Genomic DNA, 25,625 nt, shown 5'->3' on the forward strand with positions numbered 1-25,625 from the left:
ATAGCAAAATTTCATTTGCAAAAATGTAAATGAAGCTTTGTTTTGGAGTTTTACTGTTTTTTTTTTTTCCTTTTCCTGGGGTATTTTGGAGCTGTAATTATTCAGAGGATCTTGAGATCAAATTATTTTCATGCTTCTTCAGTTTGCTCATCAAACCAAACACCTGGGGTGCTGAAAGACTAGATTTGAGCTTGAAGTTGATAGCTCTGCAAATGAAAAGTGTGGCATTTTGAAAAATGTATTAAATGTAAGAAAACAAATAAGCGATAAGCCCCATTGTGACAAAGCAGTATTTCAATAAGCAGTTTCATGACTTTGGGTTTTTGTTGTCCAGAATTAATTCAGATTTAAAAAAAAATTGTGCCTTTAAATTATGTAGCCTGAGAACTAATAGAAGCTGGTCAGAGGAACTCTAGGAAGTTCCAAAATGAAGACTTTGCTTTATTCAAATGCTAATTTTTTACTGACTAGGAGTTTGTTTTTAGGAAGCAAAGCGGTTTCAGAATATTGACAAGTCATGGGTAAAGATAATGCAGCGAGCTCATGAGAACCCCAATGTGATCAGTTGCTGTGTTGGAGATGAGACCATGGGGCAACTTTTACCTCATTTGCATGAACAGTTGGAAGTATGTCAGAAGTCACTCACTGGGTAAGAGCTGAAGTTTTAAGTTATCTATCGTTTTTATATGTAATGGTGTTTTATCCTAAGTAAGTAAATAATATTGATGACATTACTGGTTTGGTTAGGAATAGCTGAAGTGGCTATAGGAATTTAACATACATTTAATTTTTCTGCAAAAAGGACACCATAAATCTGGGGTTGGTGAGTTAAGGCATCATATTAGTTTTATAGGGCTTCTGTAATAAATTCCCACCCACCGGATGGTTTAAAACAGCAGACATTTATTTGCTCACCGTTCGAGGGGCAGGAAATCTGAAATCAAGGTGTCACCTTCTAAAGGGGCTTAGTGGAGAATCTTTCCTTGCCTCTCCAAGCTTCTGGTGGCTCTGGGAGTTCCTTGGCTTGTGCCTACTCCAATCCCTGTCTTCACATTTCTTTCTGTGTGTCTCTTATGAGGGCTCTTGTCATGGGATTTAGTGTTGTGCCCAAGATTGTGAATCCGAGAAACCACCAAGGAGCCGACACCGATGCAAGCACATGAGGGTTTATTAACAAATTCGAGCTTGGGTCCAAGTGTACCCGACACAGCGGTGCAGGGACTTGGACCCCGAGGTGGGTTCCAGCTGAGTTTTATGGGCTGGTCTAGGGGACCTCCAGAAGGGGTGGAGGAATTTCTCAAGCTCTGTTTACATTCTGATATGGGCTTTCAAGGGCCTTAAACTCTGTTCTCATTCTGATATGGGGCTTCCTGCCACTGGCTTGAGCTCTGTTCTCATTCTAATATGGGGCGCTTTCAAAGGCTTTAAGCATTTTTTTCCCTGTAACTGAAGTAAGGTAAAGTTCAGCTCTTATTCACCGGGGACTGAAATGGCTGTACTTGTGCTAACGCTGAACTTAAGGTGGAATGGCCTTAATTTTCTCGGCCTCCACATTAGGATCATCTGGATTATCCAGCATTATCTCGACTCGAGATCCTTAACTTCAACACATCTGCAATGACCGTTTTTCCAAATAAGGCCACATTCACTGATTCCAGGGAAGGGGATGAGGATGTGTCTTCTGGGGGTGAGAGATTACCCTTCATCCCACTGTGGACATTGAGTAGAGATGTGCACTGAGCGAACAGTTTACCAGACAAATTTGCAGATGATTTTTTTCTTTCTTTTTCTTTCTTTCTTTCTTTCTTTCTTTCTTTCTTTCTTTCTTTCTCTCTCTCTCTCTCTCTCTTTCTTTCTTTCTTTCTTCCTTCCTTCCTTCCAGATTTTATTTATTTATTTGAGAGAGAGAGAGAGAGAGAGAGAGAGACCAAGCACAAGCAGTAGGGAGAGGGAGAAGCAGGCTTCTCACTGAGCAGGGAGCCTGATGTGGGACTCGATACCAGGACCCTGGAATCATGACCTGAGCCACCCAGGTGCCCCCAGGGATGATTTTCTTGAAAGGCAGTTCACTCTCAATTTGTCTGAAATAGAGTTAGGGAATATACTAGGTTGTCCGAGTTTATGCCTCCATCTCAGCTTCATGGCTAGTTGTTTGCCCTAGAGCTCCCCCAGTATCCTGGTTTGGAGATAATTATGTGTTCATCCTGGATTCAAGCCATGAAGTTGACAGTACTCCTAGAAAGGTCACAGTGCTGTGATTTGAAGTTGGGGGATGGGGGGGCTCATGAGAGAACAACCAAGAAAATTCTTGAGACATTTTTGGTGCAAAAATGTGGTTTTATTAAAGCATGAGGACAGGTGTGTGTGTGTGGGGGGAGGGGGCAGAAGGAACCGCGCTGGGATTGTGAGGAGCAATTGATTATATACTTTGGAGTTGGGGAAGGTAAAGATGGAGGAAGTTTCCCAAGAGATTTTCATATGCTAAAGAATACTTTTAGGATCCTGGCTGTTTTTCTTCTAGCAAGGTATTAACATTAAGACAGTTAATTAAGACAGGAGTTATCCTCTGCTTGTCTTAAGTATTTGTCAATGGGCTGCAAGTTATAAGGACATGTAATATATGTTATAAGGAAATTTAATTTTATCTACATTTCTTTTGCCTTTGTTGTCCACTCAACAGAAGGGCTCTTGAGAAAAAAGATCATAGGTGATGGAGCAGGCTTGCTCTGAATCCCTTTCTTATTGCCACTTGCTTTCTCAAGTGCCATCTGTGACAGCCCAGGCTTGGGTTCTAACCAAACATTTCAGAGGAAAATGGAAAATGACTATAGATGTTTGCTGTTCTCTTATTGAAAACGTTAGGGATTGTGTCTTGGCTACAAAAAAACAAAATTTTTTATTTTTATTTTATTTTTTTTAATTTTTATTTATTTATGATAGTCACACACAGAGAGAGAGAGAGAGAGGCAGAGACATAGGCAGAGGGAGAAGCAGGCTCCTTGCACCGGGAGCCCGACGTGGGATTCGATCCCGGGTCTCCAGGATCGCGCCCTGGGCCAAAGGCAGGCGCTAAACCGCTGCGCCACCCAGGGTTCCCAAAAAAACAAAATTAATAATTCAGAAAAAGTCATTTGGTAACATGATTTTATTTAAAGGTATTTGGAGAAGAAGAGATTACTATTTCCAAGATTCTTCTTTGTATCTGATCCAGTTCTCCTAGAAATTCTTGGGCAAGCCAGTGATTCCCACACCATACAGGTACACTCTTAAAATCTATTACCTAAATTGCTTTTTTAAACAGCAAATATAATTAATAATAAAAATGAAGTTTGTACCTTTATAGCACAGGCAGGAAAGTATTAAAAATTGTGTTGAGGATAAAATGTCCTATTTTCTGTGTGTTCTGAGCTCATCAACCTGAGGCAAGAGTCACTGATTATGCAACTCAACAGCTGAGTGACCTTAGTTAGTTTCTTCATTTTCCCATGCCTCGGTGTCCTCATCTGTAAAATAGTGATATCGGTTCCCACCTCATAAGATTGTCCTAAAGATCATGTAAGATCATGCACTGGAAAGTATCTAGGACACGATTATGTGCTCACTATATGTTATTCATTACTGTGAGTATATTAGTCTAAATATTTTTTGATCAAATAGGGATTGTGGTTTGGATGTGTCCAAATCCAAGCACTTCTCAAGTGTTTTTAGCCATTAATTTCCAAGGACAGTACTTCCAGGAAGCCGAGAAAAACTACAAAGAACCAGATGTGGGAGACACTGAAACACCCCATCTTGGGGCTGTGTCTTGGTTGGCAGTCTGGAAGCTGCTGTGAAGATCTTCCCTGTTGGTTTCCAGGGGGTTGTGGGGAAGAAAAAAGAGAGGAGGAAAGTTAAAAGCTGTGGAAGGCAGAGAGAGAACCAGGAGAGAAGCAGGACGGAGCTGTCTCTGGGAGGGGAGTGGGTAGGGGCCCTGGGGTTCAGTGGCCCTTGGAGGAAGGTGACCTTCCATAGTGGAACAAGGGCATTTGCAGGAAATGTGCCGTAGGGCTGGATCTTTATTTTTTTGTTTTAAGATTTTATTATTTATTTGAGAGAGAGAAAGAGAGAGAGAGAGACCGAGGTAGCACAAGTGGGTAGCACAAGTGGGGAAGAGAGGGAGAAGCAGGCTCCACATTGAGCAGGGAGCCCAATGCAAGACTTGATCCCAGGACCCTGAAATCAAGACCTGAGCTGAAGGCAGATGCTTAACCAACTGAGCCACCCAGGTGCCTCTCTATAGGGCTGGATTTTAAAAAGTGGTCCTCCAAGTCAATCAGTGGTGGTGGCAATGGCAGTGGAGGTCAAAGCAGTGTTTTGTTTGTTTGTTTGTTTCTTTATTACAGTGAAGTAAATTCTTAATCTCTTACAAAGGCAATACATGTTAAGGCTTTTAAAAACATCTCAGTGGTTTTTGTGTTTAGCCTTATATATGACGTTTTTTGCCCTGTCTTGTGTTTCTTGTAGCCACATCTCCCTGCTGTATCTGACAACATAAATGAGGTGACATTTCATGCAAAAGACTATGATCGCATTCTGGCCGTCATATCAAGAGAAGGAGAAAAAATTATTGTAATTTAACTTGGTTAAAATTTTGTTATTTGAATTTCTTTAAAAGTTTAGGTTGAGGAGAAGGCAATTCTCTTTTAAAAAACAGAATGTGGAGGAGGAGGGTGGACTAGGGTTCTGGTTCTGTCACCCTGGCTTGGTTATGAACAAGTTTGGACAACTTATTTGACTTCTCTGAGACTTGTTCTATCATCTATAAGATGAAAATTTTAGACCACATGATGTTTCTAGTTCCTTCTGCCTGTAGCATTAGTTGGTTTTTCTCATGTTTTAAATATACTGTGTAAAATTATTCGCTTTGCATTGAGGTACTATGTTTTATGAAGTCAAGTGTGGCATTTGTAAAAATAAATTATTATCAATTTGTAATATGTCTGTAATATATTTTTTTAGTTGGATAGTCCTGTTATGGCCAAAGGTCCTGTAGAGATCTGGCTTATGGATTTGCTAAGAATGCAGATGTCGTCACTACATAATATAATTAGGTCTGCTTTCTACCAAATCAGCGATTCAGGATTTCAACTCTTACCTTTCCTCAATCACTTTCCGGCACAGGTGAGAACATATAATGTTTAAATAATGGAAATAAGGGAGAAAGTTACTCAGGAAGCAGTTGGCCTGACACTGTGGAAGCTGTTGTAGCTCTGAACTAGCTAGGGAGGATTTCCCATCCTCAGCCACCAACTACCTGCTTGTCCACCTGCACCATTCTAGGCCATTCCCCGGAAGAGGACTTGCCACTCTGCTCTCATCATTAAGGATAACATGAAGACTAAACTTACTAATGGAACATCTCATCTTATCTATAAAACACACCTATCTGTAGATGAAAGATATCTATCTATGTATGGATTAGATAGCATATTTTCCACACATCTGTGTATGGATAGCTATAGATACATATGTAGATAGGAATACAGTCATATATAAAAGGAATGAGCCTATCTTTTCCTGAAACAAAATCCATCCTGCCTTTTGTGTATTTTCCCTTCAAGCAATTCAAAGTTGGCATAATCTGTTAAAAGAGGCCTTATTGTGCAACTAACTTCCTAACAGGACAGGACCTTGAAAAGCCTGGGGTTGGAGCAGGTGTTCTCTTGAACAGCTCTCCCATCCTAAGGCTCTCAAGAATGCATCGTGATGTGCCAAATATTATTAAAACTGGGTGCAGGAAAAGAAGAGCCAATGGTTTCATTCAATTTTAAGCCAAAATAAATGAAGAGTGATGCTTTGTGATCTGGGTCAGAGATAGTGTGGGATAGAAAGCAAGAGATATCCAAGGAAAATACAGGCAGTTTTTGCCCAAACTGTGCTTCTCTAACTGCTTCTCCCAGCCGAGCCTCCAAATCCCGACTTAATGCACATACAGCAGAGACAGCGGAAATGATGGGAAATTACTTTTTCAAATGACACAAGTGTAGATGTAAATCAACCTTTATTGGGGAGAATATTTTGATTTTGTGTTTAATATTTTTGTATTGTATAATCTCCTCGGCAAACTTTAATATCCTTATCAGCTTTATTACCTTTGTGATGAAGCTTTATAAAATATTTTATCTGATAAGATGAGAAAAATAGCTCCTTAGACCAAGTCAGCATACTTTTCCTCTCCCAGGAAAGTTGATCGCCATATATTCTGAAGGAGACGATCATTCCAGTTTAGACCGAGCAGTTAGCTTTATGTTAGCTTTGAGTTCTCAAAGCAAATTCAGAGCAGGAGTGAGGATGAACAGGATATAGCAGGAAAGCTCACCAGCTTTCAGGATTTTCTGTAGTGTCTGCACTACATAAATAAGGAGATGAAATTTTAAACAATTTTGTTGGGCAAATTTCAGTTTTTTGGGAAAATTGCTTTAAAGAGTAATGGAGGTATATATTCATTTAATATATATTCTATACATACATATTTATTCAATATATACATTACTTATTTCTACCACCTGGAAATGATGACTTAATATCTTACTGTATTCCTTTCGAGCAGTTTTTTTAATTTTTTAAAATTTTTATTTATTTATATTTTTTTTTCTAGCAGTTTTTTAAAAAAATATTTATTTATTCAGAGAGAGAGAGAGAGAGAGAGAGAGGGGCAGAGACAGAAGCAGGCTCCATGCAGGGAGCCCCACATGTGACTTGATCCCAGGTCTCCACACCCCGGGGCTGCAGGCGGCGCTAAACCGCTGAGCCACCGGGGCTGCCCTTTTCTAGCAGTTTTAATGCACTTATTAGAGGCAGCAAGTAACATCGAGGAGAATGAGCATTCTTCTTTTTTTTTTAAGATTTTTATTTATTCATGAGAGACACAGGCAGAGGGAGAAGCAGGCTCTTCACAGGGAGCCCGATGAGGTTATGATCCTGGACCCTGGGATCACAACCTGAGCCAAAGGCAGATGCTCAACCACTGAGCCACCCAGGTGTCCCCGAGAATGAGCATGAGCATTCTTGTTTTTTTTTTTTTTTTTAAGCATTCTTGTTTTAAGTCTTCTAGCTTCTTACACCAAATGAAAAACATAATTTAAACTTTTCTTGGTAAAAAAATAAAAATAAATGAATAAATAAATAAACTTTTCTTTGTGATTCAAGATAGTCATTTTATTTTTTAAATTTTATTTTTAAGTAATCTCCATACTCAACCTGGGGCTTGAACTATACAACACAGAGATCAAGAGTTGCATGCCAGGTTTTTATTTTTATTTATTTATTTTTAAATTTTAATTTATTTATGATATATATATAGAGAGAGAGGCAGAGACACAGGCAGAGGGAGAAGCAGGCTCCATGCACCGGGAGCCTGATGTGGGATTCAATCCCGGGTCTCCCGGATCGTTCCCTGGGCCAAAGGCAGGAACCAAACTGCTGCGACACCCAGGGATCCCGCATGCCAGGTTTTAAAAGATTAGTTTCTAGAATATACACTAAACAGTGATTTCTCAGAGATTGTGGGTCTGTGTCTCTAAATCAGACAGCCTTACACTGCCAGGTATTTTTGCTTTATGTTGTCTTTTGTTTTTTGTGAGGTTTTGTTTTGTTTGGCTTTTCCTCTCCTGTGTCATCTTCTGCTGCTATCAGAGGCAGAATTGGCTTGCTACTGGGAGCTTTCTGACATGGGATGTTTCCTCCACATCAGGTTGCTCCCCTCAGTCAGGTGCTTTCGTTTATCTTCACTGGCAGATGGCAGGATTGGGCACTGCTCTAAAAGAAAACATTCTGAAGTCTTGACAAGGCAGGGATAAGGAAAGCATTGTATTCCTGCTTTACTCACATTAAATGCCATGCCCAGTAGTATCCACATGCCACTCACTCTGACCTCAGCCCTCCACCAAATACAGGGTTCCCTTTGGTCCAAATGATTGTGGATCTGTTCCTCGACTCTGGATGAACAAAAGCTCCTATAGGAACAACTGGAGCAGCAAGGAGGTGGGGAGTGAAACTCAGCCATATCCTGACAGTTTTACTCCTTTCTTGGGTAGAAATTGTAGGCAAAGTGACAGTCATGATTTCCTTATGTCCTCATCAGAATAAAAAAGACAAGCTTCTCCCCCTTCTCATTTTCTGTCTCTCTCTCCTTTAGATAAATATATATGGAGAGAAGTAGATGCAGGAAAAGACATGGATGATACAGTGGGAGATCAAGAAAGGAGATAGGCAGCCTACTAGCTCTAGAAGTTGCAAAGAGACCTTTGGGAAACCCTGCTAAAGAAGAATACACAGCAACAAGTCTAGCAATTCCATTTGCTTTTCTTGACAAAGAAAAGTCACTATATGGAGCTATCTGGTGGTCTCAAGCCCTCTCCATAAATGCTAACCATGCAGCTCCATAAATGATAGCCATTGTTTTAATGACTATTTCTCTGCATTGAAATTGTTAAATATCAGTAGTTAGAACTTTAAATGTTTATTTTCCCCCTTTTGAGAATGGGGAAAGGCATGTCTCTTTTTAAATTAAAGTGGATCAAACTTTGTTGGCCTTCATATGGATGAGGGACCACCAAATCTTATCGCAGATATGCTTTAAATAGTTGGCAAATGTACTTCTTATTTTTCTTCTGGACGCATAGGTGGGGCTCCTGGGAGTTCAGATGTTGTGGACACATGATTCTGAAGAGGCTTTAAATAATGCAAAAGATGACAGGAAAATCATGCACGTGACCAACCAGAAATTTTTGGATATTCTAAATACTCTAATTGCTCAGACAACACATGACCTAAGCAAGTTCGATAGAGTGAAGTTTGAAACTCTGATTACCATTCATGTGCATCAGAGAGATATTTTTGATGACTTGGTAAAGTATCTTTTTTCTTAAACTAATTTTCTGTGCTAATTAATAATTTAGTGCTCCTAATAATGAACAATTAGTTATTATGTATACTCCCTAACTTATATGAACCTTCCATCTACTTGATCCTTTTCACAACTGTCTCTGTATATATTATGTTTACAAATATCTATATTTGATGGTTTAAACAACCATATGTGTATATTCACATTTGGCAGTCTGAAAGTCTGGAACCAACTGATGAGATGTGAACTAACTACATGTTCCATTATACCAACTAACCAGTGATATGTTATAGTTTAGGTAGGATTGGTCATGAGTTTCTTCCTCCACTGAGAAGTCTTAATCAAATAGAATCAAGCTTCAGAGAAGTCTGGTGGATATTTGTCTGATTGATAGTGTTCAACAGGGCATCCTGGCTTGATTTGGACAAGATTCTTTTGGGTGAGAGTAGGAGGGGTGGTAATTGAATTCCCTTCAAAAATAGGACTCTACCCAGCAGTCTTGATCCAGCTGAAGCTTTCCTAAAGCAGTGGTTACCATTAAAGGGTAGGGGCCCCAGGAGATTCTGATACACCTCCATGTGACTATCTTTGTGTTTGACCACCATTGCTTTATTTGATTTGATTTGATTTGATTCATCTTCTCTTCATCAGAGACATGTGATTCATGCAACTTGGGGCCCTTTTTTAGAGAATATGATCAGAGACTACTGTTTTCAAACTTGTATCAAAAGTTCTGATAAGTCATATTTATGGAAAGTTGAAAGACCTGCAATCCATTTATTCCCCTGGAATCTAGATCCTCACTTCTCAAAGTATTATATGCCAATCAGTTACATTAGCATCTCCTAGGAACTTGTTAGAGAAGCAGAATCTCTGGCCCCCTCCTCCCACCCTATGCCCCACTGAATCAGAATCTGCATTTCAAGGATCCCAGGGGATTCATATATGCATGTTAAAGTTGAGGAAACACTACTCTAGGATATATCTCTGGACCTTCTGATCAAGGCGGTCATCAGAGAGCTGCATACTCAGATCATAGTTCTTTGGCCTTCTACAGAGTTCTTTTCACTAAATTGCAGTTACTGTCATACTTTGGCTTTCTTTGAATTCCACCTCAAGAAACTCCTGTGGAATCCATTACTGTATCTGCAAAGAGCATGCTGCTAACATCTCTTGCTGACTTTTAAAACTGAAATCCCATGGAAGAAATTTCTTTTAAATTTAAGTGCTGAGCAAAGCTATACTTTATGTACAGAATGGACTTTAAAATAGGAAAACCTACACACAATTAAAACCACATCACTGTATTCTTTTTGGTCTTAATTACTATGGAACTCATGCTCCCTCTGCATCCCAGCTAAAACGAGATCTCCCGGCCAGCATATTTGCATTTTATTTTTCCATGTATGATGCTTTGAACAGCCTGATATATGGTAAGAACTCAGTCAATATTAGCTATTCTTTCTTCTTCATCTTTCGTCTCCTCTTCACCATCTTAATGGGTTGTTGAGAGGAGCTGGTTGATATCTCTGTGGCTGCGGGTCCTGTGCATGAGAACAGAGTCCCTGGGGGTGGCACTAGATTGTATTACCTGAAAATTGCTCCCTAAGGTGGTGAATACAAACTGTGCTCTAGCTGAAAATCCAAAATTCCTAACTGCAGGGGGAAGCAAGGTCACAAACAAATGATGATGACAAACAGCAGCACTGTACTTAGCGTGGAGACTTGAGTAGATGGTGATCAGAACATGGCAGGGCTCCCAGAGGTCAAACTGAACAACCTGGAAGTGGGATCAAATTTAAGAGCAGTGAAGAGGATCATTTGTGACTTTTCTGTGTTGATTCCCCTGAGTGAACAGGACCAAGTTTTCTCCATGTTTGCCCTGGGAAAATCATTAAGCACAGGAGAATGTGGTTGTGGTGGGCTGTCAGTCCTAAATGTGCTTCCCTGGTTTCTGTCTCTTGTGCTCACGGCTGTGGGAGCCCAGTACCTCCTGCCCACAGGTGTAGGTGGATGACCTGGCTGGTTGGTGGGTTTGGCCACAGTGCAGGTATAGGAAGGCACGGCATGTGTGCATAATTGACCATGCATCTCCCTGCTTAATCCTTTAGTGGCTGCCTTTTGCCATGAACACACTGCCCAACCCTGTTTTTGTGACCTATGAAGCCTCAACTCTGTCTCTGTCTCCAGAGTCCTGGATGCCTCAGCTGTACTGAACTTTCAGATTCTTGAACATGCAACCAGTTCTTCTGGGTCTTTGTTTAGAACATTTTATCCCTTTTTAAAAATTTTACTTTTTTTTTCTTTTGGTTTTGTTTTCCTTGGTAATTCCTGCTATTTTTTTCAGATTTTAGTTTGAATATTTCTTTCTCCAAGTATCCCTTTCAGGCCCCCTAGACTACATTAGGTCCTCTTGCTACATATTTCCATGAACTCTGAATTTCTTTACATATATTTTTGCAATTATTTGCTTATCTGTTTGTCTTTTGTCTTCTTCTGTCAGCTCCAGAAGGCAGGAACCAGGCCTGTCTGTGTTCACCCAGCAGTGTCAGGTGTAAGGAGGGGCTCAATAAATGTATGTTAAATAACTGAGAATCAGGGGCACCAAGGGAGCTCAGTGTTTAGCATTTGCCTTTGGCTCAGGTCGTGATCCCAGGGTCTTGGGATCGAGTCCTACAACAGGCTTCCAGCAGGGAGCCTGCTTTTCCCTCTGCCTATGTCTCTGTCTCTCTCTTTGTGTCTCTCATGAGTAAATAAAAATAAAATCTTAAAAAAATAACTGAGAATCAGTTTGCAGATGAGTGATTAAAAACTGCCCGTATGCTTGTGTTTTATGCTATTGAAATTCAGTATAAATCTCTTTGTTTTTCATGTCTTTAAGGTAAAAATGCATATCAAATCAGTTACTGACTTTGAATGGCTAAAACAGAGTAGATTTTATTTTAAGGAGGATTTGGACCAAACTGTGGTGTCAATCACAGATGTGGATTTTATTTATCAAAATGAATTTCTGGGATGCACTGATCGTCTTGTTATCACTCCACTAACAGATAGGTAGGAAACTCAGTTTTTGTTATTCCATTTTGTAATTAAGTGATGTGCTTAGAATTGCTTTAAAATTGCATTTGAAATATTAGCAGAAGCATGTTGCTGTCGTGTTAGGTTTATGCTAGCTCATCAAAGTCAGTCTAACAATGAAATAACCAAGGTTGGTACTTGAAGGTCCACGTACATTATGTTTTTGTGAAGCAGAGAAAGATAAAAGAATGAAAGCAAGGTTAAATGTTGACTATGAGTAAGATAGTAATGAATTTTAGATTGCAATGTGGAAAAATTTCTCTGGCACCATAAAGGGAAGTTGTTAGAATTGCAAAGAAGGAAGGCACCTTGGAGATGATCTAATTTAGTCTCTTGGTTTTCTAAACGTAGAAATTGATACCTAAAGTGAAGTTGCTTGGCTGGGTATGAATAATCAGTCAATGGCTGATTTCACAGTTCTTTCTAGTATGTGACACCAGACAGAACTGGACCTTTTTCATCTCCACATCTCACAACACCCACTCCAATACATTGTACATAGAATATGCTCAATAGGTGTGTGTAGAATTGACTTAAATTGGGTCATAGAACAATTAATTCCACTATTACTTTAAATAGGGCTGCCTACAGGTAAAATTATGACACAAATTATGCCTACTGATTCATCCAACCTCCTTCTCTACGCTCAGGGCATTGTAGCATAAAACTTGTCCATGTGTTTCTTCTTCCACTGAGATTTCCATAGAAGACTAAATGTCTCATGAAGCTTCACTAAGTTTTACTTAGATGTGAAGCAAATTTAACTGAAGCTGGACTATGGATATAAGAAGGCTCACTATATTATTATTATTATTTTTTACTATATTATTTTTTATACTTACCTAAATGAGTGAAACATTTCATAGTAAATTGATTTTTTTTGCAATGGTATCCTGCAGTTGGCTCATACCAGCTTTTGAGAATCAACTGTAAGCATCTCTTCCCAGTTTTGTGATATCACATCAGTAGCTTATCATGGGCTCTAGTGGAAATATTTATACTACAGAAATTGGCAAACATGAACATCAGATTTTTTTTTTGAACTGGAGAGCCAGTTGTTCAACATCTGTCAGCATACCACTGCTTATTTGGTTCTCTGATGTATGAATTATGCTGATCACAGTGGAAGGAAGGCCTGAGGGTTTTAGGTCAGAGTTGAGAAGTTTAGAAAATTTGTCCAAGAAGTATTTGCAATTGTTGTACTACTTGTAGTGAGTATCAAGTACTCCAGCCCTTTTTGGCTGCCTCTTTTATGTGGGCTGCACAAATTCTAAAATCAACAGGCCCATTCCAGTCACATTTGACTCTGGCTTGTGCTTAACTATAGTAACGTGTTATCCCATATTCCCGGTGCTTTATCTGATTGACATTTGCAGATGCTATATCACCTTAGCGCAGGCTTTGGGAATGAACATGGGCGGTGCTCCAGCAGGACCTGCGGGCACTGGCAAAACAGAAACTACGAAAGACATGGGAAGATGTTTGGGAAAATATGTGGTCGTGTTTAACTGCTCAGATCAAATGGATTTCCGAGGGCTAGGAAGGATTTTTAAAGGCAAGTGTCAAAGGCTGTTATTTTTGATGAATGTATTTTTAATGCTCTTTAACATTATTTTCAGATGTAAACCTAAAGGGGTATTTTTCCACATAAGCAAAATTAGTGTATAGGTTAGTACATATGATCTTGCCATTTTTCTGGGTCAGAAATGGCTGGATATCATCAATTTCATATGGTTCAAGACTATTACTGGCATTCTAGTCCATGAGTTGAGTGTGTATTGGATTGTGAAAATGGAATCAATTTATTATTTCCCGAAACAGTGGTGGAGGGGATAAGATCAAGACAGCAAACCCATGACACATGTGGCTTCCCTTCTTGCATTAAATCCCACTGAAGTGAGAGATATCATTTAGAACATAATTTAGAGATTGTGGTATTGGTGCAGGGATTGATAAATAGGCCAGTGGAATATAACAGAGAATGCAGAAGTGGGCCAAGGACACTTGACATATGGCAAAGGTGGTATTGTAAATCAGTGATGAAGAGATAGACTTTATAAATCATTCTGGGACAAGAGATGATTAATATTTAACAAAGGAAATAGGATCCCTACACATATAAAAATTGGCTGCCTACAACCATATATAAAAATCACTTCTGGGGATTAAACACTTAAATGTGGTGGGCAAAACTATACAGTTTTTAGAAGGTAAGAAATAAAAAGATCTTTGTTCTCAGAGAAAGGAATTTTTTTTTAAAGATTTTATTTATTCATTCATGACGGACAGAGAGAGAGAGAGGCAAAGACACAGGCAAGAGAGAGAAGCAGGCTCCATGGAGGGAGCCCCATCTGGGACTTGATCCCAGGACTCCAGGATCATGCCCTGGGCTGAAGGCAGGTGCTAAACCGCTGATCCACCCAGGGATCCCTGAGAAAGGAATTTTTTTTTTGAGAAAGGAATATTTAATACAAAAATCATGAGCCATAAAAGAAAAATTGATACATTGCTTGCCCCAAATTAAAAACTTCTGTTCATCAGTGGATATCAAAGAGAGAAAAGCCATGTCAGAAATTTGGAAAGGCGTTAGCAACCTATGTTGCCTACAAAGGATTAGTCTCCCAAACACATAAGTAATGCCCATGAATGAATGAGAGAAAGATAACCCAATAGAAAAGAGAGAAAAGTCTTGAATAGACATTTCAGAAATGAAGAAAACCAAGTGACCAGCAATCAAAGAATTACATATTATAAAGAGATTCCATTTTGTACACAGCAGTTTGACAAAAATTTAAGTGTGACATTTTAACCATTGGCAAGGTATAGTGTAAAAAATTATCATCAGCTACTGGTAGGAGTATAAAAGTTTTTTGGAAAAAACAGCACCATGTGTCTTCTCATGTATCCCACCTCCTGGTATATAGTCAGGTAAATGACACTCATGTCTGAGAGTTTGTGTATAAATGTTTGCTGCAGCAATTCTTATAACAACAACTAAAAACAACTCTAGTGTCCTCCACAGTGGACTGGACACATAGACACATAAATTGGGAAAATATAATTTATATACTGTATATACAGGAAGGAAAAAAGTATAACGTGTATATATGAAATTGAGTATAACAGTCCTATATAGCAGTGAAAATGAATAACTACAAGATGATGCATTCACGTAGAGCTGCCTCACAGATACAACTTGGAGTGAAGAAAAATACATATGGTATGATTAAATTTATTTAAAATGCAAAAATAGGTAAAACTGAAAATACATATCATTTAGATATGTATACATAGATAGTAAAAAAGCAAAGCAAAGCAAGAGAATGATGCAGACTAGCAGTCCCTCCTTCTGGGAGGGAAGAAAGGGGAGATAATAGGAGAGAAGTACACTGGAGCTTCTTTGTATTAAAATCATGAGTTCACTCATGTAGCCTTCCTTTAAATACGATATGAGAAAATCCCTGTAATAGATACCATGAGATTGTACATCCAGCTTTCACCTTTTATGTGTATGTATATATATGTATATATATATCATCTGAAATATGTATATATGTAATTATATATATATATATATATATAAAATTCACAGTCTTTATGTGATATTTCTCCATTTAAGAGAGAGAACAAAACATAAGCTATAGACCGGGAGAAGATATTTTAACATGTATAGCTGCTAAAAATTAATATGCAGCATTAAAAAAGATTTTCTTCCAATCATGAAGAAACCCAAAATAAAACACCAATGAGATACTAATTTCACTTCTGCTAGAGTGGCAACAATGGAAGAGTCTGGCCAAACCACTGTTGGTAAGGATTTATAGAAATTACAACAGGGAGATCCTGGGGTGGCTTGGTGGTTTAGCGCCTGCCTTTGGCCGGGGGCATGATCCTGGAGACCCAGGATGGAGTCCCACATCAGGCTCCCAGCATGAGCCTGCTTCTCTCTCTGCCTGTGTCTCTACCTGCCTCTCTCTCTCTCTCTCTCTCTCTCTCTGTCTTTCATGAATGAATGAATAAATTTTTTAAAAATCTTAAAAAAAAGAAATTACAACAGTTAATACTTATGTGTGTGCAAATTGGTAGAGCTGCTTCTAAGAACAGCCTGGCAATAGGTGGTAAATGTGAAGATGCACATACTCTCTTTGACCTAGCATTTCCACTTCTCACATTTTGTAAAAAGACATGAGCCAGATTGATACACTGTTATAGCAAATTATTAGGAGCAAACCAAATATCTATTGAAAGTAGAACGAATTTTTAAACTGGTATATTTAGGCAATGAAATACTGCACAGTAAAGCATTTTAAAATAGTGAATTAGATCTATGTGTATCAGCTTAGATAGATCTCAGAAAAATAATATTGAGCAAATAAATCAAATTTCAGAAGGGTATACAGTATTTTATAAATAGATACATGTAGATAGATGCATATAAATCTCAAATAGGCAAAACATATAGTGTTCATGAATACATACATAAAAGCAGTAGTTTAAAGGATGCCTGCAACCACTGACATCAAATTCAGGATACAAGTTACCTCTGGAGAAGGAGGGAGTGTGGATCCAAGAGAAACATACATGGATTTGAGCTGTAGTTCTAATATTTTATTCTTTAGAATGAAATTTGAAGGAAAATTTTTTTTAAAGATTTATTTATTTATTTATGATAGACATAGAGAGAGAGAGAGAGAGGCAGAGACACAGGAGGAGGGAGAAGCCGGTTCCATGCCGGGAGCCCAACGCTGGACTCGATCCCGGGACCCTAGGATGCCCTGGGCCAAAGGCAGGCGCTAAACCGCTGAGCCACCCAGGGATCCCCAGAAATTGTTTTTTTTAAAGATTGTATTTATTCATGAGAACAGAGAGGCAGAGATATAGGCAGAGGGAGAAACCGGCTCCTCACAGGGAGCCTGATGTGGGACTCGATCCTGGAACCCCAGGGTCACGCCCTGAGTCAAAGACAGACGCTCAATCACTGAGCCACCCAGGTGTCCCATGAAGCAAATTGTTAATATATGATAGGCAGGTACATGAGTATTCATTACATCATTCTTTATAATTGTCTGTTAAGCCATTTTTGAACCCTGAGAATCATTTCCTGTATCAATGTTGCGCCCAAGATCGCGAATCGGAGGAACCGCCAAGGAGCCGACACCGATGCAAACACACGAGGGTTTATTTACAAGCTCGAGCCCGGGACCAAGTGCACCCGACGCGGCGGAGCAGGGACTTGGACCCCGAGACTAAGAGGCTCAGCAGCTTTATAGGGGCCAGGGGCCAATGGGATACGCAGAAAGTTGCACCGTCCTGCTGGTCCGCTGAGCCGGATTTCAGGTTAGGGTGTGTCCTGGTCTCTGACTAGGGCGGGGCAGCGCCCTAAGTAATAAGCCGGTCAGCACAAGGGGGGTGCAGCCCAAAACAGAGTCAGTCCTGCTCTGCTTGTCCACGGGTAGGGGATTTTGTTCAATTTCCTGGGTCCCACATCAAAAAGAAGGATTCTTCTGTCCATGACTCCTACCTGAAAGGTTGAGGATAGGTGAGGGCAGCTGACTAAAGCACAAGGTAATTCCCAGGATTCTAGAATTAGAACAGATGGCAGAGAAAAAGAAAAGGAAGTGGCTGTCCCCAGTATTTTTCTTCTGTATAAATTATAACGCAGCTTTCTGAAGTGAGAATCCTGTGTACCAGCTCACACTGTAAGCCGCAGCCCCAGAGGGGAAGCTCTTGCGTGCCTCTCCCATTCCTTCTCCCCAATCAGCAGAGGCAGGCATGTATCCTGCACTCAGGAATTGGCATTCGGAATGAGGAAATAACACAGAAATGCAGAGATAACAAAGTCTCAAAAAATACTTGGAGAAATTAGGGAGGCATCCCAAATAGCTAAGAGACCTACCCACCACTAAACGGATTCATAGAGGAAGCAGGAGAAAACAGGAAATAAAATCAATAGCTTCAAAGGGATTCAAGAATTTATATAACACGCAACCGGTTGAAGAAAAACAGGCTGTTATGAAAAATAAAGCAATGGGAATAATAAATAAATTAATGAATTAAAAACCCCTGTTGAGTTAAATAATGATCTAGCCAAGAGAATAAATACACTGCAGAGAGAAATGGGAAGTTTGGCAGAAAAGCCTAAAGGTCATAGGGATAGATAGAAAAGTTCCAACATCCCTATAATGGAAATTCCTAAAGGCAAGGAAAAAAAAAAAACAAACTAGAAGGAGCACAATAATAAACGGAAGGAGAACATTTCAGGCAGCTGAAGACAATGTTTTCATCCTTAGAGATTAGACAGGAGCAGTGTTCATAATACTGGAGTCTTCTTTGTATCAAGTTTGTAAGGAATACATAAAAATCTCCTTGACCCTTTTCTGCCTCACCCAGCATCCCTGCATGTCTCTCATTGCAAGAGGAAGGAAAGTGATCTGACCTGGAAAGGGCATCCCTCATTCTGTCCGTTTCCCCCAGCGTTATGGCTCTTTCAGCCCTCCATCCCCGCTGGAAGTAGCACTTCCCAACTGAATCAAAATTTATCACCCTGTGGCATCCCTGCATGTAATGACGTGCCTGTACTTTGATTTTGGCAGTGCGCTATTTTCATTGTTTCCAGGATGATGTGCAAATAATTAAACCTCTCTCTGTCACTAGAATTAGATATATCTTTACAAACAGCCAGATTTGAAACTTTCTCTAAATTATATTTCAATATATAATTGTTTGCACTTTAGAGAAGTGATTTTTCTGCTTGGTAGGGGGTATGTTATAAAGTAAAACTTCAAATTAACTTTTTCCTGCCAGGTCTTGCACAGTCTGGTTCTTGGGGCTGTTTTGATGAGTTTAACAGAATTGAACTGCCTGTGTTATCAGTGGCAGCCCAACAAATTTATATTGTTCTGACAGCAAGAAAAGAGAGAAAAAAACAGTTCATTTTTTCTGATGGTGATTGTGTTGATTTGAATCCAGAATTTGGAATCTTCCTAACAATGGTGAGAACATGGTCTTTAAATGCAATGTGTTTAGTCTAATTACTATAGATTTAAATAAAAGAAAGCATATGTTTGTTAGTAAATGATTGACTATTCAGAGGTCATGAGTGATTCTTATCATATGATTTTTTTGAGTAGCAAAAGTAGCCTGGAGAGAAGATAAAATGGTAATATGTTAATGGTAATACTAGCTACAGTTTAGTGATCACTTGTTATGTGTCAGGTGCTCAACTAAATGTTTTCTGTATTTTATCCCATAGACTAGCTACAGTAACAATCCCCAAATCTCAGTGGCTTAAAACCTCAAAGATTTATCTCTCCCACATGCCACATGTTTTTATATGTTCTTTATATAGTTAAATCCTTATGTTGCAAGATAACGCAAAATAATCTGAATTTTAAGTGTCTCAGTGGACAAAGATAAATTATAGAAAGCAAAATCGGGAAATTTTCTGATAAGCTTTATTGTAAGCAAATATATTTGCAGAGCAGTTGGGGGTAAACAATAATCCAAAAGTGATCAGTTATAACTCAGGAAATGGGATGAATGAATTTATTGTGTGATACTATGGTGTAGAACAATTTAAAAGAAGAGTAACATTCTTCTTGGACTAAAGGGGTACCTGGGAGGCTCAGTGGTTGAGCATCTCGTGATCCCAGCGTCCTGGGATTGAGTCCCACATCAGGCTCCCTGCGGGGATATGTGTGTATGATTTTGTTAGTATAATGAACATGGAAATATGTAGGAGGAAGTGATACAACCTTAAAAATATGAATGGTCGAATACATATTTTTGAGAAAGGAGGGATGTTTTATGAATCTAATGTTTTGCAATACCAGCTTAGAATATGAACTAGGAATTTGAATGTATTCGTATTCATGAAATGAAAATTATATCAATAATTCAAAACAATTTTAATTTTTAGAACCCTGGATATGCTGGGCGCCAGGAACTACCAGAAAACTTAAAAATTCAGTTTAGAACTGTTGCTATGATGGTTCCTGATAGACAGGTAGGCACCAAGATTTAAAAACATAATATAATTTATGTTCCTTACTTGTTTTTCACTAATGTTGTTGAAAAAAATCTCACAATCTTAATTTTCAGATCATTATGCGAGTCAAACTTGCAAGCTGTGGTTTTCTTGAAAATGTTATCTTGGCCCAAAAGTTTTATGTTCTTTACAAACTCTGTGAAGAGCAACTTACCAAACAGGTAACTGTAAATCTGTTTTTCCCTAGCTGTAGAACTTGATTTTTTACTTTGTGATTTTACCTTGATAAATACTAATCAGTGAGTTTTAAAAATCTTGGCTCTTTTCTAAGATATATTTATAATTCATTTATTTGTGTATTTTTAAAACCTTTTTTAGTTTGAAATCATTATGGAGTTTCAATGAAGTTGCAAAGAAGTGTAAAGGAGGTCCTGTGTACCCTACTTCCTGCAATGTTGACATTAAAAAAAAAAGATTTTATTTATTTATTTGAATGAGAGAGAGAGAATAAGGGGCAGAGGTGAGGTGGAGGGCAGAGGGAGAGGAAGAAGCAGAATCCTTGCCAAGCAGGGAGCCCCACTGGGGGCTCGGTCCCAGGACCCTGGGATCACAAGTGGAGCTGAAGGCAGATGCTGAATGGACTGAGCCACCTAGGCACCTCAGTGTTGGCATTATGTAACTATAGTACAATAACAAACAATAAAACCAGAAGACCGACATCAGTACAATCCACAGAGTTTATTAAGAGTTCACCAGCTATTACACGCACTGTATGTGTGTGTGTGTGTGTGTGTAGTACTATGCAGTTATGTCACATGGGTCCATAACATGGAGATTCATGTAATCTCTACCACAATCAACATACAGGATTGTTCTGTCACTGTAGGGTTTTCCTCATGCTACCTTTTCATAACCACACCCACCCCTCTTCCAAGTCCCTAACCTCTTGCAACAAAAATAATTTGTCATTCCAAGAATGTTACAGAAATGGAATCACAGAATGTGTAACCTGTTGGTAACACATTTAAATCTGTTTGCTGTATGGACTGTATCAGATTGTAATATTCTCAAAGTATATTTAAATTGTGAACTTCCCATGGGGTGCCTGGGTGGCTCAGTTGGTTAGGTGTCTGCCTTCGGATCAGGTCATGATCTCAGGGTCTTGGGATCAAGCCCTACGTTGGGCTCCCTGCTCAGTGGGGAGTCTGCTTCTCCCTCTCCCCTTACCCCTGCTTGTGCTCTCTCTCTCTCCCAAATAAGTAAATAAATAAAATCTTAAAATTTCCCAATAGAATGATCATTTTTCAATCAAGGAAAGGTGAGAGACTGAAGCTAATGGAACTTTGCAGCTCAGCCCCTCCAAACAGCAGTGTGTACCTAATAGAATATCTCCGTGTGTATGCATGGTGAGTCTACATTTAGAACTGTTCACTGAAACACTCTTTTTTACCCCCCATCTCAGGTTCATTACGACTTTGGGTTGAGAAATATTCTATCTGTATTGAGGACACTTGGATCTCAAAAAAGAGCCAGACCAGAAGATAGTGAACTGAGCACTGTCATGAGAGGACTGAGAGACATGAACCTTTCCAAGCTGGTATCTCCCTTCTCTCAATTCACTTCTTCCAGATTCCTACCTGACTGTTTCCCTCCTTAGCTGATACATGGGGGTTGGCTCAGGTTGAGCTCTGAGCATTAATGATTACAGGGACATTGTGCCTATGAAGCTACTACCCCTGTGCCTCCACAAGGCAAAAAGCCCATGGCCTTGTATGTGCAACATGGGCTGGAAATGCATCCTCTTATCAGCTATGAGCCATAAAATAGGCTTCATTGGTGGGCTCTGGCCCCCAAATTTCAGTCCAGCCCTCTACCATTACTCATAATGTAACACAAACTCTAGAACATGGATATCTTGGCTTCTTGGATTTACTGAGAACCATGAGAGCTTTCACTTTCTCAGAATCTAAGTACATTTTAGCTATGTCTCTTCCAAAGCATCAGCACCACATTTTCCAAAAGTGCATTGAAAGTTCTTTGTGAAGATGATCATAGCTATCTTGCTGCTTTCAGCCAGCTTCTTTGAACCAACTGGCAGACAGGTACACGTGGTATTTATCCAAGGGCATCTATGTTGAGGAGGGAGGAGCAAGGGGGTGGAGGAGTAGGGTCCTCAACTCACCTGGCCTCACAAACTTACTTAGATAACTTTCAAAATATCCTGAGCACCTACAAATTCGACCCAAGATTTAAAGAGAAAACAGCTGGAATGCTACAGAGAGAAAAGTTTTGGCTTCTAACAAGAAAGGAAGGAGGAAAATAAATAAATAAAATATAAAGTGGGGGAGGGGAACCGCGAATAGCCGGGCTAAAGTGAAGCGGTGAAAGACTGCAGGGCAGGAAAGCCCAGCCCTGGAGAAACGGTAACTCTAAAAATCCATGCCGGAGTTTTCACTGATGGAAAAGTGCTCAGCAAGGAAATCGGGCAGAATCACAGGAGGAGCAACGAAGCCTCAAGATTCCCGGAGTCCCTATGAGAGGAGGGGCACCTGGGGGAAACTTCCTGCAAACCACGGTCTGATATCAGTAAAGGGCTGGCGTGCCACAGCCCTCCGGGCCATTTGGGAAAGGCCAATCAGTTGGGTGGGCTGGCTGACGGCGGTGGCTGTATCCCATTCCCTTTGGGAGGGGAGGTCCCTGGGAGCGCGGGTCCAGCAGCAGGAGCCCAGGATCCTTGGGTGCCCAAGTGGACAAAGCCAATTATCCTCCCTTCCCCCAGGACAGGTGGAAGTGGGGAGGGCACAGGACAGTGAGGAATCTCCTGCCGCTGGGGGCCCCCAAGCTGTGCAGATCAGTGCACCTGCGCTGCCCCTGGGAGCATCTAGGCCAGTGTGGACTGGGAGACTACCATTAGTTACTCACGGGGAGCTGACTCCAGGGCTACCGCCATTGATGTTTTTCCTCTTTGTTTCACCATGTGCCTGGGAGAGGTGGGGCCTCTAAGGAACAAAGGCCTCACAGGATAAACAGCTTATACTGAGCCTGCACCTGACAAGGGGTAGAGCATCTCCCCCCAGGCACACACACCTGAGAATCAGCGCGGCAGCCCCTCCCTCAGAAGACCAGCTGGAAGAACAGGGGAAGAGTGAATTTACTGATGAAGCAGGGCTGGAAAGCTCCAGGACTGAGGGAAAATAGTACACAGAACTAGATGGTCCTTTTTTTTTTTTTTTCTTTCTTTTTCCATTACGACTCATTTTTATATCAGACTAAAAATTTCCAACATTTTTCTCTTTTCCCACCCTAACTACGATAATTTACCAGCTCTTCATTTTTAAGTTTTTTCCTTTTTGCCTTTCATATTTCTACAATTACATGTCTTAGATATATTTTTCACTTCTGGATTCCCTTCAACGTATCAATTTAATATTGGTAGATATATGAGATAAGGGTTTTTGTTTTTTGTTTTTTTATGCCTTGTTTTATTTTACAATGATGGAAGTTAGCACCTTCTAAAACACAACCAACATACACCCAGAACCAAGTGGAACACTGTGTTGGTTCATCCTGTGAGATTATATTCTCTCTTCCTTGCCATTCTGACCCCCTCTTTTATCTTGTTTATGTTTTTGTGGTCAATGTTGGGGATTTTTATAAGTATTGCCAGTTTATATTAATTTGGGATTGAGCATCTTCTAACATACAGAACAAAATATATTGAGAAACAAGAGGATCACCTTCTAGGACTCCTCAGGTAGACTACATTCTCTTTCCACTACCACTTCTTCACCACCATCGTCCCCTGTTTTTTTTTTTTTCTCTTTTTCCTCATTTCTTTACTTTTTTTTTCTTTTTTCTTTTTTCTTCTTTGTTTTTGCTTTTTTGCTTTTTATTTTTACTTCTTTACTTTAAAATTTGTTTTTCACTTTAGTGGTCCTTTTGTTTTATTTTGTTCTGTTCTTTTTCTTTTATTTTCTGGTCTCTGACCTCTTCAAAATCATCTAGGGTGTATTTAACTTAGGTTGTGGTTGATATTTTTGACTCAGCCTGTCCTACAGCCACTCTGCAATGGAAAAAATGACTAGAAGGAAGACTTCACCACTAAAGAAAGACCCTGAAATAGTACTCTCTACCACAGAGTTACAAATTTGGATTTAAATACGATGTCAGAAAGTCAATTCAGAAGTACAATTATAAAGCTACGGTGGCTCTGGAAAAAAGGGTAAAGGACTCTAGAGACTTCATTACTTCAGAATTGAGATCTAATCAGGCCAAAATTAAAAACAGATTAAATGAGATGCAGTTCAAACTGGATACCTAACTGGTAGGGCTAATGAGGTGGAAGAGAGAGTGAGTGACATAGGAGACAAGTTGATGGTAAGGAAGGAAGCTGAGGGAAAAAAAGAGAAAAACAAGAGCCTACAAGGAAAGGCTTAGGGAAATAAATGATAGCCTGAGAAGAAAGAATATACGTCTAATTGGGATTCCAGAAGAGATGAGAGAGAGAGGGAGAGAGGACCACAAATAATATTTGAACAAATCATAGCTGAGAACTTCCCTAATCTGGGGAAAGAAACAGGCATTCAGATCCAAGAGATAGAGAGGACCCCCCCCACCCAAAAATCAATATAAAAACGTTCAACACCTCAACATTTAATAGTGAAACTTGCAAATTTCAAAGATAAAGAGAAAATTGTTTTATTTTTTTTATTTTTTTTTAATTTTTATTTATTTATGATAGTCACAGAGAGAGAGAGAGGCAGAGACACAGGCAGAGGGAGAAGCAGGCTCCATGCACCGGGAGCCCGACGTGGGATTTGATCCTGGGTCTCCAGGATCGCGCCCTGGGCCAAAGGCAGGCGCCAAACTGCTGCGCCACCCAGGGATCCCGAGAAAATTGTTTTAAAAAAGATTTTATTTATTCCTGAGAGGCACACAGAGAGAGGTAGACACACAGGCATAGGGAGAAGCAGGCTCCTTGTGGGGAGCCCAATAGGGGACTCTATACCAGGACCCCAGGATCATGACCTGATCCAAAGGCAGACACTCAACCACTGAGCCACCCAGGTGCCCTAAAAAGAAAATTCGTAAAGTGGCATGAGACAAAAGATTCTTCCCTTACATCTGGAGAAATATCAGATTAACAGCAGACCTATCCACAGACACCTGGCAGGCCAGAAAGGCCTGGCAGGATATACTAAGGGTACTAAATGAGAACATGTAGCCAAGAATACTTCATCCAGCAAGGCTGTCATTCAGAATAGAAGGAGAGATAAAGAGCTTCCCAGATAGGAAGAAACTGAAAGAATATGTGACCACCAAACCAGCTCTTTAAGAAATATTAAGGGGGACCCTGTAAAAGGAAGAGGGAGCCCAAAGAAACGATCCACAAAAATAGAGACTGAATAGGTAATATGATGACACTAAATTCCTATCTTTCGATAGTTACTGTGAATGTGAATGGGCTAAATGAGCCCATCAAAAGACGTAGGGTATTGGGCTGTATAAAAAAACAAGACTCATCTATATGCTGTCTACAAGAGACTCATTTTAGACCTAAGGACACTTTTAGCCTGAGAATGAAGGGGTGTAGAACCATTTAACATTCAAATGGTCCTCAAAAGAAAGCTGGGGTAGCCATCCTCATATCAGATAAAGTTTATACCAAAGACT

At 39.8% G+C, this 25,625-nt stretch overlaps 1 protein-coding gene across 1 annotated transcript in view; it reads left to right on the top strand.

Moving 5' to 3' along the window:
* DNAH8 (dynein axonemal heavy chain 8) overlaps window positions 1-25,625 on the top strand; it is a 335,946-nt gene that overhangs the window by 128,202 nt on the left and 182,119 nt on the right. The window contains exons 34-44 of the mRNA XM_072746190.1: window positions 486-649; window positions 3,156-3,258; window positions 4,504-4,608; window positions 4,999-5,160; window positions 8,664-8,888; window positions 11,769-11,941; window positions 13,342-13,520; window positions 18,770-18,957; window positions 19,884-19,970; window positions 20,066-20,173; window positions 21,415-21,549. Coding sequence (XP_072602291.1) covers window positions 486-649; window positions 3,156-3,258; window positions 4,504-4,608; window positions 4,999-5,160; window positions 8,664-8,888; window positions 11,769-11,941; window positions 13,342-13,520; window positions 18,770-18,957; window positions 19,884-19,970; window positions 20,066-20,173; window positions 21,415-21,549 — 1,629 coding nt within the window. The remainder of the gene's footprint in view (window positions 1-485; window positions 650-3,155; window positions 3,259-4,503; window positions 4,609-4,998; window positions 5,161-8,663; window positions 8,889-11,768; window positions 11,942-13,341; window positions 13,521-18,769; window positions 18,958-19,883; window positions 19,971-20,065; window positions 20,174-21,414; window positions 21,550-25,625) is intronic.

This window comes from Vulpes vulpes, chromosome 1 (assembly GCF_048418805.1).
Source record: "Vulpes vulpes isolate BD-2025 chromosome 1, VulVul3, whole genome shotgun sequence".
NCBI classification, from domain to species: domain Eukaryota; kingdom Metazoa; phylum Chordata; class Mammalia; order Carnivora; family Canidae; genus Vulpes; species Vulpes vulpes.